The 17,705-nt window shown below is 45.4% G+C and overlaps 1 protein-coding gene across 2 annotated transcripts in view; it reads right to left on the reverse strand.

The window, feature by feature from the left end:
• Positions 1–17,705, reverse strand: part of vac14 (vac14 homolog (S. cerevisiae)) — a 345,026-nt gene that overhangs the window by 81,371 nt on the left and 245,950 nt on the right. For both annotated transcript variants that reach the window (XM_072547648.1, XM_072547649.1), the window contains 2 exons: positions 13,631–13,805; positions 11,830–11,948 (listed from right to left, as the gene is read on the reverse strand). In XM_072547648.1, coding sequence (XP_072403749.1) covers positions 11,830–11,948; positions 13,631–13,805 — 294 coding nt within the window. The remainder of the gene's footprint in view (positions 1–11,829; positions 11,949–13,630; positions 13,806–17,705) is intronic.

Here is a 17,705-nt window from a genome sequence, read left to right on the forward strand (position 1 = left end):
GATGCTGGAGACCAGAGTTGTGTGTGTGTTGCTGAAAAAGCACAGCAGGTCAGGCAGCATCTGAGGAGCAGGAGAATTGACATTTTGGGCCAGAGCTCTTCATCAGGAATGCTTCAGGGCAGAGGAGAGGACTTGGGGAATACAGTGAGAGAGTGAGATCTTGGTAGAGAGAAAACTTTTTCAAGGTAGGCATCCTTGGACACTTTTCCAGCAACACACACACAACTCTCCTTTGGGTCAGTCCACCCAAACAATGGAACAGAGATAGCAGGAGGTCTTAAAGAACAACTGAATTAATGTTCATCTCTTCTCAAGGTACTAACATTTGCTTGGGTACATATCCATAAACAGGCAGCTTTGGCATGTTTAGAGGTCACATGAGGCACTACATAAATGCAAAGTCATTACCACCAAGTATAGTCACTGTTATTAGGTGGGTAATGTGCCATTTGTACACAGCAAGAGTCTACAAGCTGGAACTAGATCATGGCTGGTAAGATATTGAGTTTTTCTGATGCTTTCTGAGAGTTAAGTATTGGCCAGGAAATGGGCACTCAGTTTACTGTCTCCTTTGAAAGACAGCACCTCTGACAGTGCAGCACTCTCACAGTAACATCGATTGAACTAGGTCAGTATGTGGACTAAACTTTAGGATACCTGAACCCTATTGCAGATAGATGTTTGGAACACTCTTTCACAAACAGCAGTGGATGCAGAATCAATTGTCATGTTTGTCAAGCAAAGGATTTATGGGATGTGGCCAAAAGCAGGTACATGGAGTTACGCCACAGAGCAGCCATGATCTCATTGAATGGTGGAACAGTCTGGTGGGGCTGAATGGCCTACTCCTGCTCCTATATTCCTACATCTGTTTTACTGTCATTCTGCAGCAGGTCCGTAAAACATTGCATGATCCAACTGATGCCATTTTTTTTGGGTGGGTTGGGGGGAATTAATAAGGAGGTAACTGGAAGCAGTTTGCATAGTGTTTTCATATGTTAACACTTAAGCTCATGAATTTAGGAATGTATAAATCGACACTATTTCTCCTTACAGATATAATGTTATCATGATCTATTTTAGTGAAAATGAATTTATAGTATTTGTTCCATAGAATCCCTACAGTGTGGAAATAGGCCCTTTGGCCCAATAAGTCCACACCGACTCTCCGAAGAGTAACCCACCCACACCATTCCCCTACCCTATTATCCTATATTTACCCCTGACTAATGCACATAACCTACACATCCCTGAGAACATTATGGGCAATTTAAATGGCCAATTCACCTAACCTGCACATCTTTGGACTGTGGGAGGAAACCCATGCAGGCATGGAGAGAATGTGCAAACTCCAGCCAGACAGCTGCCCGAGGCTGGATTCGAACCCAGGTCCCTGGTGCTCTGAGGCAGCAGTGCTAATCACTGAGTCACCGTGCCACCCCATTGATGGTTAAGGTTCTACAGAACCAAACAACAGCTTTTACATTGGTTGTAATGTGAAAAATGGATTTTCCCACGATTATTCCACTTAAAGTTGCACTTTTCAGGAATGCAACTACACTGTTAAAGAGGATTTATTGTACTGCACTTGAGTGTCAGCCTGAATTATCTACTTGAGCCTTTCAAGCAAGGGTTGAACCCACAACCTTCTGACAGAGGCAGGAGTGCTACTTCTGAGGCACAATGAACACCTTATTTGGAATCCAATCCAAGGCTTTCATACAGTATCATGACGCCACCTTATCTAAAATGCAGTTGCAAGAGCTGGAAGAAATTTCAAAGCTAGGCAAGCTGTTAACAGAACCAGAACTGACTTTCTTCTGAGTTCAAATCGTGATCAGTAGCTAGACTTTTGGCAACAAAATATTTCCCTGGTAATTCTTTAAAAATTCATTCTTGGGCTATAAATGCTGTTAATAAAGGTTATAATTATTACCAATCCCCAGAATTCTGAGAAGATGGCCTTTTGTTTGACCTGCTACAACAGTACATCTCTGGGCAGCTAATAGCCAAGCATGATGCCTGTACTGGTGTTGGATTGGGACTGAGGCAGCACTGTGGCTCTGTGGTTAGCACTGCTTCCTCAGAGCTCCAGAGACTGAGGCTCACTTCCAGACTTGAGTGACAGTCAGTGTGGAGTTTGCACATTCTCCCTGTGTCTGTGTGGGGTTCTGTTGGGTGCTCCTGTGTTGTCCCACAATCCAAAGAGGTGCAGGTTAGGTGGATTGGCCATGGTAAATGGGGATTGGGTGGAGGTCTGGGTCTGGGCGGGATGTTCTTTGGTGGGTCAGTGCAGACCCAATGGACCAAACAGCCTCCTTCCACACTGTAAGGATTCAATGATACTTGCAATCCAGAAGCCATGGATGATCAGTTTCCTTTGAATTGATTTGATTTATTCTCACGTCCCTTCTATAAATTTGGGTTTTTACAATAATGACAACTTCCTGGTTACTTTTATCAATTTTGTCTTTTTATTCCCCAGTGTAATCTGTCCAACAGTCACACACTGAACTTCATTTCATTTTAGTAGTCGTTTGTGTCGCCGTGAAAAAAACCCCCAAAATTGATGAATTATGAAAAAGCTATAAATACGGCTTATTCATAAATGCAACTCCAGAAATCACAGAAAGTGTGCAATGTGGAACAGGGCAGAGATAATTTAATACAACTCCCAGTCCTGAAATAGTGCAATCAGCAGCAACTAAATCCTCATTGTACCAGATAGACTTCATCTTTCCCCCTACTCTCATGTCCTGTCCATAGGCTTCCCCTCTTTGTCTGAAGGTAAAGATTTCTCATTGCAGTTCAGTTTCATTGTTGTCAGTCAATTGCTGAATCCTTCACCTGGGCCTATTCTTCTGCTTTGAGCGAATTACGGCAGACTATTTTACTAAAGTGGTGAGTTAGCCATGAGCAGGAACCCTAATTGATTTTTATCTTTCCACAGTCCATATTCTTTCTATAGGTGATGTCTCCACCATCCCCACCTCTGCTCTCCTCCCCCCACCCCCACCGCTGACCCTCCAACCACCTGCAAACCCATGACAGTTAGCTTGACATAGACAGAGACTACACAACCACACGTTGAAACTGTATGGGTTTCGACACACAGGCAGCGTGATCAAAAAAAAGAAAATAAAAGACAAACTGCTCTGTCCAAAGCTCATAAACATCTGCCTGAATGAAGTTGCGGTATTTTAGTATTCGGCTTTTACCTATAAATGGAAGAGCTAATGTACACAGACAGCAGCTGCTGGCGATAATGTTTTTCAATTGGCCCTGCAGAGGAATCTGTGACACATTCTTTTGCCAATTCTGGCCCAGTCTGGCCTTGAGGAGAGAGCTGAAAGATGCACAGTCTGCACAATTTCAGGACCTGAATCTGGCAGTGAGACAATTAAACACTGGAAGTGACCGTTATTCAAAGTGCCTCAAAAAGCATTTACATAATAAAAATGTACTTTTTTTCTCCCAGGGGTGGGAGGTGGTGGCGTGTGTGGAGCTGGCTTAGTTAAATACCAGGTGTCAGAAAATGTTACATCTCAAAATTCATTCTGTTTAAAAGCTGCCCTCGAATGGAACATTGCCCATTCAAACCATATTTCAAATAATTCAGGCCAACATCGCCATAACTTTGTCACATACAACTCCTCAGATCATCTGTTCTGAGAAGCCCCTTCACTCAACTATCTTCTGTCTCAATGGCCACACAGATAGAATTTGGATTGGTGGTGCTGGAAGAGCACAGCAGTTCAGGCAGCATCTTGCACGATGAGTCAGATTGCTTCCAGTTGCCAAATGCTGTGACATTGTCAGTCCATTTGTGAAGATTCTCCAGTTTAATATTCAAGAACTGCCTCACAGCACCAGGGTGCCAGGTTCAATTCCAGCCTTGGGTGACTGTCTGTGTGGAGTTTGCACATTCTCCCCTTGTCTGTGTGGGTTTCCTCTGGGTGGTCTGGTTTCCTCCCACAGTCCAACGATATGCAGGTCAGGTGAATTGGCCAATGCTAAATTGCCCATCGTGTTAGGTCAATTAGTAAGAGGGAAATGGGTCTGGGTGGATTACTCTTCGGAGGGTCAGAGTGGACTGGTTGGGCCGAAGGGCCTGTTTCCACACTGTAGGGAATCTAATCTAATCTAATCAAACTGAATTGTATGTCACTACCAGAAGTGTAAAAGCTACATGTAAAAGAAGGCATAACTGTCTAGGTTTTCAATACAAAGGAACCTCAATTATCTGAACGTGATTATCTGAATTTCAGATTATTCGAACAAGATCGTAAGGTCCCGATGCTTGGCTAAATTCTATTATCCAGCATTCGATTATCCGAACAAAATACTCCCCATCCTTGTCGTTTGGATAATCGAGGTTCATCTGAATACCCACATTCCAGGCAGTGAATACATACATATTAATACTTATAATGCAGTTCTGATGGGTTCTTGCAGCTTCTACTCAATTGCAGACAATGCATTCATCTTAAACTTGATAGAACTCTGGGATAGCACAGCAGGTCAGGTAGAATCCGTGGAGCAGGAAAATCAATGGTTTGGGCAAAAGCCCTTCGTCAGGAAAAGGCCGGGATCCTCGGGGTGGAGAGATAAATAGGAAGGGGTGGGCCTGGGGGAGAAGGTAGCGAGAATGCGATTGGTGGATGAATGTGGGGGTAATGGCGATAGGTCGGAGGGGAGGATGAAGCGGATAGGTGGGAAGGAAGATGGACAGGTAGGACAGGTCATGAGGGCGGTGCCGAGCTGGATGGTTGGAACTGGGATAAAGTGAGGGAGGGGAAATGAGGAAACTGGTGAAATCCACATTGATGCCATAGGGTTGGAGAGTCCAGAGGTGGAAGATGAGGCTTTCTTCCTCCAGGTGTCGGGTGGTAAGGGAATGCGATGGAGGCGGCCCAGGATCTGCATGTCCTTGGCGGAGTGGGAGGAGAGTTGAAGTGTTCGCCCAAGGGGTGGTGGGGTTGGTCGATGTGGATGTCCCGGAGATGTTCTCTGAAGCGCTCTGCGAGTAGGCGTCCTGTCTCCCCAATATAGAGTAGACCGCAGTGGGAGCAATGGATACAGTAAATGATGTGTGTGGAAGTGCAGATGAAACTGATGGATGTGGAAGGCTCCTCTGGGGCCTTGGACAGAGGTGAGGGGGGAGGTGTGGGCACAGGTTTTGCAATTCCTGCGGTGGCAGGAGAAGGTGTTGGGGGGGGGAGGGGGGGTGGTAGACCTGACGAGGTAGTCGTGAAGGGAACGATCTTTATGGGAAGCAGATAGGGGTAGGGAGGAAAATATATCCCTGGTGCTGGGGTCCGTTTGTAGATGGTAGAAATGGCGAAGGATGATGCGATGTATACAGAGGCTGGTGGGGTGGAAGGTGAGGACCAGGGGATGGGGGATGGGGTAGGTGCAGTTGGAGGGGTGGGGTTCGAGGGCGGAAGTGTGGGAGGTGGATGAGATGCGCTGGAGGGTATCACCAACCATGTGGGAGGGGAAATTGCAGTCTTTAAAGAAGGAGGCCATCTGGTGTGTTCTGTGGTGGACCTGGTCCTCCTGAGAGCAGATGAAGCGAAATTTGGAATAAGGGGTAGCATTTTTGCAGGAAGCAGAGTGAGAGGAGGTGTAATCCAGATAACTGTGGGAGTCAGTGAGTTTGTAGAAAATGTTAGTGTTGAGTCAGTCACTGTTGATGGAGATGGAGATGGAGAGGTCCAGGAAGGGGAGGGAGGTGTCTGAGGTGGTCCAGGTGAATTTAAGGTTGGGGTGGGATGTGTTGGTGAAGTTGATGAACCGTTCGACCTCCTGAGGTGGCGCCAATGCAGTCATCAATGTAGTGTAGCAAAAGGTGGGGAGTGGTACCGGTGTAACTGTGGAAGATGGACGGTTCTACATAGCCAACAGAGACACAGGCATAGCTAGGACCCATGGCTACCCCTTTCATCTGGACGAAGTGGGAGGATTCAAAAGAGAAATTGTTGAGGACCAGTTCAGCCAAATGAATTAGTGTCAGTGGAAGGGTACTGGTGGCAATGTCGGGAGAGGAAGAAAGTATGTGCTTGGAGGCTGTGGCCATGGCGGATGGAGGTGTTTAGGGTCTGGATGTCCGTGGTGAAGATGAGGCATTGGGAGCCAGGGAAACAAAAGCCTTGGAGGAGCTGGAAGGTGTGGGTGGTGTCCTGAACACGGAAATATGTGGGGAATTCCTGGACCAGGGGGAATAGGACAGTATGGAGGTATGTGGAGATGAATTTGGGGCACGAGCAGGCTGAGTCTCCCACCCATAGCTTCCAACCTCATAGTTCAGGAAACCCACACCGCCCGGTTCTACCTCCTACCCAAGATCCACGAGCCTGACTATCCCAGCTGACCCATCGTCTCAGCCTGCTCCTGCCCCACCACATTCATCTCCACATACCTCAATACTGTCCTATCCCCCACCCCGGTCCAGGAGTTTCCCACATACGTTCGGGACACCACCCATGTCCTCCACTTCTCCAAGACCTCCGTTCCCCTGGCCCCCAATGACTCATCTTCATCTTTTAAAAAAAATCTTTTACCAAGATCTGCAAAGGTCAGAAGTCACATGACACCAGGCTTTTGTCCAACAGGTTTATATTTTGCATGAGTGTTTACTGTGGAAAATGACATGGACAATATAGAATGTAGGGAAATAGATGGTGACATGTTGAAAAATGTCCATATTACAGAGGAGGAAGTGCTGGATGTCTTGAAATGCATAAAGGTGGATAAATCCCCAGGGTCTGATCAGGTATACCCTAGAACTCAGTGGGAAGCTAGGGAAGTGATTGCTGGGCCTCTTGCTGAGATATTTGTATCATCGATAGTCACAGGTGAGGTGCGGGAAGAATGGAGGTTGGCTAGCGTGGTGCCACTGTTTAAGAAGGGTGGTAAGGACAAGCCAAGGAACTATAGACCAGTGAGCCTGACCTCGGTGGTGGGCAAGTTGTTGGAGGGAATCCTGAGGGACAGGATGTACATGTATTTGGAAAGGCAAGGACTGATTCAGGATAGTCAACATGGCTTTGTGCATGGGAAATCATGTCTCACAAACTTGATTGAGTTTTTTGAAGAAGTCTTTTTTGAAAAGAGGATCGATGAGGGCAGAGCGGTAGATATGATCTGTATGGACTTCAGTAAGGCATTCGACAAGGCTCCCCATAGCCGTTTGGATACAGAACTGGCTCAAAGGTAGAAGACACAGGGTGGTGGCGGAGGGATGGTTTTCAGACTGGAGGCCTGCGACCAGTGGAGTGCCACAAGGATTGGTGCTGGGTCCACTACCTTCCATCATTTACATAAATGATTTGGATGTAAGCAAAACAGGTATAGTTAGTAAGTTTGCAGATGCAACCAAAACTGAAGGTGTAGTGGACGGCAAAGAAGGTGACTTCAGAGTACAACGGAATCTTGATCAGATGGGCCAATGGGCTAAGAAGTGGCAGATGGAGTTTAATTTAGATAAATGTGAGGTGCTGCATTTTGGGAAAGCAAATCTTAGCAGGACATATACAGTTAATGGCAAGGTCCCAGGGAGTGTTGCTGAACAAAGAGACCTTGGTGTGCAGGTTCATAGCTCCTTGAAAGTGGAGTTGCAGGTAGATAGGATAGTGAAGACGGCATTTGATATGCTTTCCTTTATTGGTCAGAGTATCGAGTACAGGAGTTGGGAGGTCATGCTGCAGCTGTACAGGACATTGGTCAGGCCACTTTTGGAATATTGCTTGCAATTTTGGTCTCTTTCCTATTGGAAGGATGTTGTGAAAGTTCAAAGGGTTCAGAAAAGATTTACAAGGATATTGCCAGGGTTGGAGATTTGAGCTATAGGGAGAGGTGGAATACGCTGGGCTGTTTTCCCTGGAGTGCCAGAGGCTGAGGGGTGACCTTATAGAGGTTTACAAAATCAGGAGGGGCATGGATAGGATAAATAGACAAGGTCCTTTCCCTGGGGTGGGGGAGTCCAGAACTAGAGGGCATAGGTTTAGGGTGAGAGGGGAAAGATATAAAAGAGACCTAATGGGTAACTTTTTCACGCAGAGGGTGGTACGTGTGTCGAATGGGCTGTCAGAGGAAGTGGTGGAGGCTGGTACAATTGCAACATTTAAAAGAAATCTGGATGGGTATATGAATAGAAAGGGATTTGAAGGGATATGGACTGGGTGCTGGCAGGTGGGATTAGATTAGGTTGGGATATCTGGTCAACATGGACGAGTTGGACTGAAGGGTCTGTTTCCATGCTGTACATCTCTATGACTCTGTGTGAAATCACAAGCTTTCAGAGCTTTCACCTGCTCATCAGGTGAAGGAGCAGTGCTCCGAAAGCTTGTGGTTTCAAATAAATCTGTTAGACTATAACCTGGTGTCATGTGACATCTGACTTTGTTCACCTCAGTCTAACATCAGCACCTCCTTATCAAAATTTATAAGGATAATATCAAAACTCACAGGCTATAACAATCAACAAAGACCAAACAGGTGAAGGTATTTTCTTCCCCAGAAAGAGGTTGATGAGGGAGATGGGGGGGGTTAATTGACAGAGGTCTAATATGTAGCAAAACACAGGAAAGAGGTTTCCACTTGGTGGGGTAACCACTACTGGAGGTTAATAGATAGAAAACAGTCTCTGACAAATCCAAGGTAACAATTCAAGGGAATCTTCTTTACTTAGAGTGGAACTCGACAGCACAAGAACTAAACAGTACTTAAGGGAAGCATGAGGGAGAGAGACGGAATTGTAAAAAGGTGAAGGATGACACTCCTGTAAAGTATAAACATTGGCACTGATGGCCTGATTCTGTGCTATATATATAATTAAGTTTCTCAACCATGCTGTGCGCTGAGCAAATTGTATTGACTTTAACATGCTGTGACTTACATAGCCAAACGCAAGATCCATTCTGTGCTCGGAACACCTCAGAAGTAGAATGGGGATGGATAATTGAGATTTTTTTTGTTGAAAATCAAATATTGCAGATGCTGGAAATCTACATGAGCACCCCATTTCCTGCATATCTGCTCTCTCCCCTTCTCTTCTCTAATTACAATAGGGCTCCTCTTCCCTCATCCTCCACGACATCAGCCTATATATTCAATGAATCATTTTCTGCCTTTTTTTGTCACTTCCAGCATGCTACTACAGTTAACCACATTTTGCCCTCCCTTCCCAGCATTCCAAAGGGTCTGCTGGTCTACTCCTCAATCATTCCCCTGGATCAACGCTTTGTCCTCTTTCTCTGGCAACTTTCCATTGCAAGTACAGGAGATGTAACACTAGCCCTCTTATCTCCTCCCTTTACATTAGCAAAACCCCAAATACTCACCCAGTGAAACAGCAACTTAACTGCAATTCTTCCAAAGAGCTTTTTGTATGCACCACTGACAATATGATATCCTCTGTACTGGGAGGACCAAATGCAGACTGGGGGTGATTGCTTTACAGAATATCTCCCATCATTCTGCAAGCATTCTCTATAGCTTCTAGTGGCCTGTAATTTCCATTCTCCACCTTGCTGTTTTGCTGATACCTGGGCCTCCTACAGCACACTCTAAGAGGAAACACAATCTGGAGGAAAGGCAAATAAAAACTGAAAGAACTACAGATGCTGTAAATCAGAAACAAAAACAGAAATTGCTGGACAAGTTCAGCAGGTCTGCAGCATCTGTGGAAAGAAATCAGTTAATGCTTCGGATCGAGTGACCCTTCCTCGAACTTCCTTAGTTCTGATGAAGTCACTTGACCCAAAATGCTAATTCCGACTTCTCTCCATAGATGCTGGCAGACCTGCTGAGCTTTTCCAGCAACCTCTGTTTTTGTTTATGGAGTAAAGGCACCTAATATTTTCAATTAGATACTTTGCAGCCTTCTGGGCTCAGAAAGGGGTTCAAACATGTCAGTACATAACCCCATCTTGTTTCTTCTGCTTTGCAGATTTTTTTCACGTCCCCTTACTTTGTTTTCTGTCAGCTCCAAGCACCATCTTGTGGTTCATGGCTTCTTTTCTTGCCTGATCTCCTTTCCCTTCGGTCCTGCTTTTTCTGTCATTCAATCCTTTCTGTCTTTGCACCTTTGCACAGACCTTTCTTTTACCATTGTCCTACCCAACCTTTGCTCAGAACCTACTCCAGATCCTAAGTTTCCTAGTCCTGATGAAGGCCCTTGAACTGAAATGTTAACTTGGTTTCTCTCTTCATAGATAGTGAGTTGTCCCAGTATTGTCCATTTTTTTTTATTGTTAATTAAGGTTGGGGAAGGAAGGTTGAGGAGGACACTGGAATAACATGGGGAGGCAGTGGTATAGTAGCAATATCATTAGGTGAGTAATCCAGAGCCCAGGCCAATGTCCTGGGGACATTGGCATGAATCCCACCATGGCAGATGAAGAAGTTTGAATTTATTAAAAGTCTGGAATTAAAAGCTAGTCTAATGGTGACTACGTAATCACTTTTTATTGTTGTTCAAATCCACCTGGTTCACTAATGTCCCTTAGGGAAGGAAATCTACAATCCTTAACTGGTCTGGCCTAATGTGACTCTAGAACCACAGCAGTGTGATTGGCTCTTCACTGCACTTTGAAATCACCAAGCAAATAACATCTTTTTTCAATCATGGGTATTCGTCATGACTGGCTGCACTAGCATTTATTGCCTGTCCTTAATTGCCCAGAAGGCAGTTCAGAGTCAAAGCAAATCTCTGGAGTTACATGTCGGCCAGACCAGGTAAGGATGGCAGATTTCCTTCCCTAAAGGACATCAGTGAACCTGATGAACTAATCAGCAATGGTCATCATTAAACTCTTGTCTCCAGATTATTATTGAATTCAAATTCCAGCATCTGCTGTGGTGGGATTCAAACCCAGGTCTCCAGAATATAACCGGGGTTAATAGTCTAGTGACGATACCATTAGGCCACACCCATAGGGTATCAAGGGTAATTAGAGATGGATAATAAAGCTGCCTCAGCGAGTTTTGAGAAGATTTATAGCTCAGGTTGAGGGTTTGTTCACTGAACTAGAAGGTTTGTTTTCAGATATTTCGTCACCATACTAGATTACATCATCAGTGAGCCTCTGGATGAAGCACTGGTGGCATGACCCGCTTTTTATTTGTGTGTTTGGCTTTTCTTGGGTTGGTGACATCATTTCCTGTGGTGATCCACAGGACATGACTCGCTCTCACCAGTATCTTTATGTACAGATGAGGAATGGTATCACTTCAACTGGGACAACACATCCATTCTCGTACAAGCCAAACAGAGACACACGTGGGAATTCCTATAAGCATGGCATTCCAACTGGAACTCTATCAACAAACACACTGACTTGGATTCCCTGAGAAAAAGAACAGGAAATGACATCACCACAAGAAATGACATCACCAACCCAAGGAAACCCAAACAGTTAAAAGGTGGGCCATACCACCAGTGCTACATCTGGAAGCTCACTGATGATGTTACCGGTATGGTGACAAAATGTCTGAAAATTAACCTTCCAGCTCAGCGAGCAAACGTACATCCAAAGCTGTGTCACGTAGCAATGCCCACGTCCCATGAATGAATAAAAACAGAACTCTAATTTCTGATTGGCATCAAGGAATCTTTACGACAATCACCCAAACCAGCCACAGACAAAAAGCATCTCAGTTTAATTTCCCAACCAAAAAGAGTGCAACTGTGTCAAAGTAGGCAGTGACCTCAAGCCTGCATGGATCCCCAACCTCCTGATCACCGAGGCACAAATGCTGCTGACTGTGTTGTGCTGTTGAAAAGGGAGCAGAGTTGCCAACTCACAAGTGAGAACAAAAGGATACAACTTCTGAATGAGGTCGTAGGCATGTTTGTAGTTCTGTGTGAGGAAGCAGAGAGACACTGTGGCGACGGGGTTATGGCACCAGGAACGGTACAAGCCACAGAACAGATTGCAGCTTTCCTGTAGGCAACAAAATGCAAGGAAGCAATATTTAAAAACAAGCAACTTAAAATACATCAGATCCCTCAAGCAACGGCTTCAAACTGTGGTGCTCAGCAAACTCATTTAGAACTTTTGTAAAGCCCTCTGAATACAGGACAAGTCTGCCCGCTAAGTCGGGCAACACAGCACCATCTGTTACAAAAATGGATTGCCGAGTGGAGATGATCATTTTACATGTTAGGAGAAACTTGTAGATAAACCAAACTGATCATCATTTGACAGAGTGATCTGCATTCACACCAATGTGTGCACTAGCCTCTGCCTGCTGAGCAAGGCCAGTTTGTTGTGGTCGCCAAGTCACCAGCACAACTGAGGGGGAATGTTGACAATATTCATTTCAGAACCATCTGGTCTGTGTGCCAACTATCTCTGCTATCACTATATATGGAAGTCTGACTCTTGGACTCTGCCCGTGTTAAGGAGACCCTTGGTATCAAGATAGGACCATCAAAACTATTGTCACTTTGTTGGTTTGCAGTAAGAACCTGATATCTAGAGGTTGAATGTTGCACCAACAGAGAATATGACCTAATTCCAGAATTTTCCAATCTACTCTGCCCACGTGCAGCAGTCGCCATTCTCTGCTGCATCTCAACCTTGAGGATCTCTTAATGAGACAGCCTGCTTGTCCTTGAAGAGGTTTCACTTTGGAAGGAGCACCTGAGAAGCTTGGAATCTCTCCCTAAGCATTTTGAAGGCAAGCTGGAGATGTGATTGAGGTGCTGAAAATTGAGAGGGAATTTCAGTCACACTGAGAAAAATTATTTTCAATGAAATTGGCAACTGAAGGCCATAAATTTACAATCAAAGAACAAAGAGGAAGATTAGGTAAGTAGTTCATGTGTATGTTTTAGTCCAGAGATTTGTTAGAACAAGCCACCATTGGACCATAACTGATTTTAAAAGGCAAGTGGATAAATATTTGAAAAAGGACAATTTAAAAGGGTACAGCAAAAGGAATTAAGTGGGTAATCCAGTCAGACAGCTGGGATAAGGCAAATGTTAGAAAAATCCTTGGGATGTACAATGGTGGGACATATGTTTGCATCTTTTAAGTATGGAGAAAGTCCATTAGGTAACGGTTTCAAAACATGCCTGATATCCATTTTCGCAAACATTAATCAGTTAGGATAAAAAAAAAGGCAGCAGATCTGTTACAGCCTAACAGTGAGAGCGAACATGCACCCAATGTTGAAGTGATCAGCTTTGACAAGCAGAAATGGAGACAGCACAAGAGCAATCGAGTCTCTTGGGGATCTGCGGAAGGGTCAGAGTCTCAGCAGCTGTTGGTGGAGGCAGGCCCTTAGAAGAGGATACGGGAAGGGAAATTCTGCATTGGATAAGACATTGAGTTATAATGTAGGACACAGCCCAACATGCAGGCACAGCAGGGTGAATGGTACTAAGAGGAAAAGGCGAAAATGCTAACAATTGCAGCACCACCATTGGTCTCTGAGCTGAGGTTAGGTGACACCACCAATGTAATGATCAGAGCTTGGAATTCTGCAGGACTAAAGGTGTTTTTACGAAGAGGGTGACAAACGCAACAAGCATTCTGCACTCTTTGGCTTCAATGTATTGTACAAACCAAATCCCACCCATTAGTGCCAACTGCATCGATACTGAGACATGAGCCTCACCGTTGTGCGCAGGTCCTTCAGCTGGTTCCGTAGCTGGAAGAGCTCTGTTGATGTCAAGAGAATGGAGTTGAGAGTTTGGACCATGGTGGAAGCAAACTTGAGGTCCTCTTCTCGAAGGAGGATTTCAGCCATGGAATGAAAGATGTTCTCGGCGTTTAACAAAAGGCACAGCTGCCTAGGAATGAGAAAGGAGGGAAACATAAAAGAACAGTTCCCAGTAGAGACTAGATTAAAACATACGACCCACATAACAACTTGCATTGACAAAGCATGTTTACTGCAATATGTCATTGCAAGTCACCTCTAAAGGAGTAATATCAGGTCAAATACAACACTGAATCACGTGAGATCTTAGCAGATGATGAAGTAAAAGGAAGAGGGATTAAAGTCCGAGCAAGAGGTGGAGAGCATTAAGGAGGGGACTCTAGATCCTAAGCAGCTGAGGACCTGCTGGGGTAAAGGATGGCAGAGATGCACAAGCAGCCAGAATTAGAAGAGTACAGATACCTGAGGGAATTGGAATATTGTGAGCAGTTTTGGGACCAGTATCTAAGGAAGGACGTGTTGGCCTTGGACGAAGTCCAGGGGAAGTTTAAAGAATGATCTCGGAGGTAAAGGGCTTAAGGAGCAGCTGAGGACTCTGGGTCTGTACTCGATGGAGTTTAGAAGGTTGGGAGTGGGGTGGGGGTGAGGGGGGTGAGGGGGGTGATGTTTCCATTAGTAGGAGGGATCAAGACTTGAGAACACAGCCTCAGAGTAAAGGGACAATCCTTTAGGAATGAGATAAGGAAGAATTTCTTCAGAAACTCGTTGCTGCAGAAGACAGTGGAATGTGGAAGATCACAGCCAATAGCTCGTTGCAATAATCAAGTTGAGAGGTAACAAAGGTGAAGTGGACTTGATGGGTTGAATGACCTAATTACGCTGCTATATCTTACAGTCTTATGTTTGTGGGGCTGGAGGAAGGTAGAGATAAGGAGGAACAGTTATTTTGTCAACATCAGAAACAATTGATTTGCAGAATAAATAGCATTTGCCCTGGAGGACAGATTAGCGCACTCACACGCTCCAACACCCACACAGGGCTGAGGCCCATTCCCCCTATGCCACCACCTTCTCTCCCCCCGCACCCCCCCACCCCCCCTTAAACATACCGATTCACTGCTAACTCAGCAGCGAATCAAAGTACAAATACAGCGTGTGCTCCATAATTATAATAAACTGAATCCATTAACTGGAATTAAGTGTTCACAGAATTCTGCGATACCTAACTGTACCTGCAATAAGTTACACATTGAAACGCTTCTACAAAATGTGGATGATTTTCAGCAAATTTACAAAAATATAACAATCCAGTTTAGGAGCAATGAACAGAATGTGAAATTGGAGAGTCTGTTCTCAAGTTCATTAGGGTCAAACTGCGCTGGAACAACCTCCCCTTTTGGAGTATAACTCCACTGAGCCCTCAGTCACGGTAGTCAAGGAGGAATTTAGACACAATATTGACAGCAAAATCAACACTATTCATAGGGACAGAAGGAAAAGGAAGCTTGAGATGCGATGGGAAGGAGGAGAGGGTGAGTTGGGAAGGAGAGTGTGCCAGAGGGTGAGTTGGGAAGGAGAGTGTGCCAGAGGGTGAGTTGGGAAGGAGAGTGTGCCAGAGGGTGAGTGGGGTGGACAGGGGAAGGTTTCTAAATGGCAAGTGGGGTTTGACCTGCGGGGGAGGGGTGGGGAGGAAGAGGGGGCACGTGGTGGGTATGTGTAACAGAGCTTTGGGAGGTGAGGTGTCCCATAGCACATGAGGATTGTAACGAGGGACAAGTGGCAGAGGTTACATGGTGCTCATACTCTGCAGATTAATCTTGCATATGGAGAGCAGTATGCCTGAGTAGAGTGGTGCTGGAAAAGCACAGCAGGTCAGACAGCATCTGAGGAGCAGGAAAATCGCCGTTTCAGGCTGACGAAGGGCTCCTGCCAGAAATGTCGATTTTCCTGCTCCTCGGATGCTCCATGACCTGCTGTTCTTTTCCAGCACCACTCAAATCTTGACTCTAATTGCCAGCATCGCCATATGCAAGCCTAGCCATGGACATTCATTGGAACAGCATCAATATAGTCTCAGCAGAGACCGATTGGAAGCACTCTTACAATAAAATACAGCTCCACATATTGATCATTTGTTCCGTGATATGGCATATTCATATGTACATTTGGCCAAAACGCAGCTGATGCTGTTGGACAGATTTCCACAGGCCAGGCTCATGAGTCTGCGCACAGAATAGCAATGACAGTGGCAAAGGCCTGTGGTCAGCCCGCACAGAATACAAACAGGGCAGCTTGGAGCCTGGGACTTTCCTAGTCTGTTCAGCTGAGCCTCACTTCAATTCTCAAAGCACACACTACTGTAAGGTGATGGACTCACTTCAATTCCCTTCAGTGCTGAATTATCATGGGAGGTGCTGGTAAAGAGACATAGAACATAGAACAATACAGCACAGAACAGGCCCTTCGGCCCACGATGTTGTGCCGAACTTCTAACCTAGATTAAGCACCCATCCATGTACCTATCCAAATGCCGCTTAAAGGTCGCCAATGATTCTGACTCTACCACTCTCATGGGCAGCGCATTCCATGCCCCCACCACTCTCTGGGTAAAGAACCCACCCCTGACATCTCCCCTATACCTTCCACCCTTCACCTTAAATTTATGTCCCCTTGTAACACTCAGTTGTACCCGGGGAAAAAGTTTCTGACTGTCTACTCTATCTATTCCTCTGATCATCTTATAAACCTCTATCAAGTCACCCCTCATCCTTCGCCGTTCCAACGAGAAAAGGCCGAGAACTCTCAGCCTATCCTCGTACGACCTACTCTCCATTCCAGGCAACATCCTGGTAAATCTTCTCTGCACCCTCTCCAAAGCTTCCACATCTTTCCTAAAGTGAGGCGACCAGAACTGCACTCAGTACTCCAACTGTGGCCTAACCAAAGTCCTGTACAGCTGCAACATCACTTCACGACTCTTGAATTCAATCCCTCTGCTAATGAACGATAATACTCCATAGGCCTTCTTACAAACTCTATCCACCTGAGTGGCAACCTTCAAAGATCTATGTACATAGAACCCAAGATCCCTCTGTTCCTCCACCTGACTAAGAACCCTACCATTAACCCTGTATTCCGCATTCTTATTTGTTCTTCCAAAATGGACAACCTCACACTTGGCAGGGTTGAACTCCATCTGCCACTCCTCAGCCCAGCTCTGCATCATATCTAAGTCCCTCTGCAGCCGACAACAACCCTCCTCACTGTCCACAACTCCACCTATCTTCGTATCATCTGCAAATTTACTGACCCACCCTTCGACTCCCTCATCTAAGTCATTAATAAAAATTACAAACAGCAGAGGACCCAGAACTGATCCCTGCGGAACTCCACTTGTAACTGGGCTCCAGGCTGAATATTTACCATCTACCACCACTCTCTGCCTTCGACCGGTTAGCTAGTTTTCTATCCAATTGGCCAAATTTCCCTCTATCCCATGCCTCCTGACTTTCCGCATAAGCCTACCATGGGGAACCTTATCAAATGCCTTACTAAAATCCATGTACACTACATCCACTGCTCTATCCTCATCCACATGCTTGGTCACCTCCTCGAAGAATTCAATAAGACTTGTAAGGCAAGACCTACCCTTCACAAATCCGTGCTGGCTGTCCCTAATCAAGCAGTGTCTTTCCAGATACTCGTAAATCCTATCCCTCAGTACCCTTTCCATTACTTTGCCTACCACAGAAGTAAGACTAACTGGCCTGTAATTCCCGGGGTTATCCCTATTCCCTTTTTTGAACAGGGGCACAACATTCGCTACTCTCCAGTCCCCTGGTACCACCCCCGTTGCCAGTGAAGACGAGAAGATCATTGCCAACGGTACTGCAATTTCCTCTCTTGCTTCCCACATAATCCTAGGATATATCCCGTCAGGCCCGGGGGACTTGTCTATCCTCAAGTTGTTCAAAATGTCCAACACATCTTCCTTCCTAACAGGTATCTCTTCTAGCTTAACAGTCCGTTT

The sequence above is a fragment of the Chiloscyllium punctatum genome, chromosome 26 (assembly GCF_047496795.1).
Source record: "Chiloscyllium punctatum isolate Juve2018m chromosome 26, sChiPun1.3, whole genome shotgun sequence".
Taxonomy (NCBI): domain Eukaryota; kingdom Metazoa; phylum Chordata; class Chondrichthyes; order Orectolobiformes; family Hemiscylliidae; genus Chiloscyllium; species Chiloscyllium punctatum.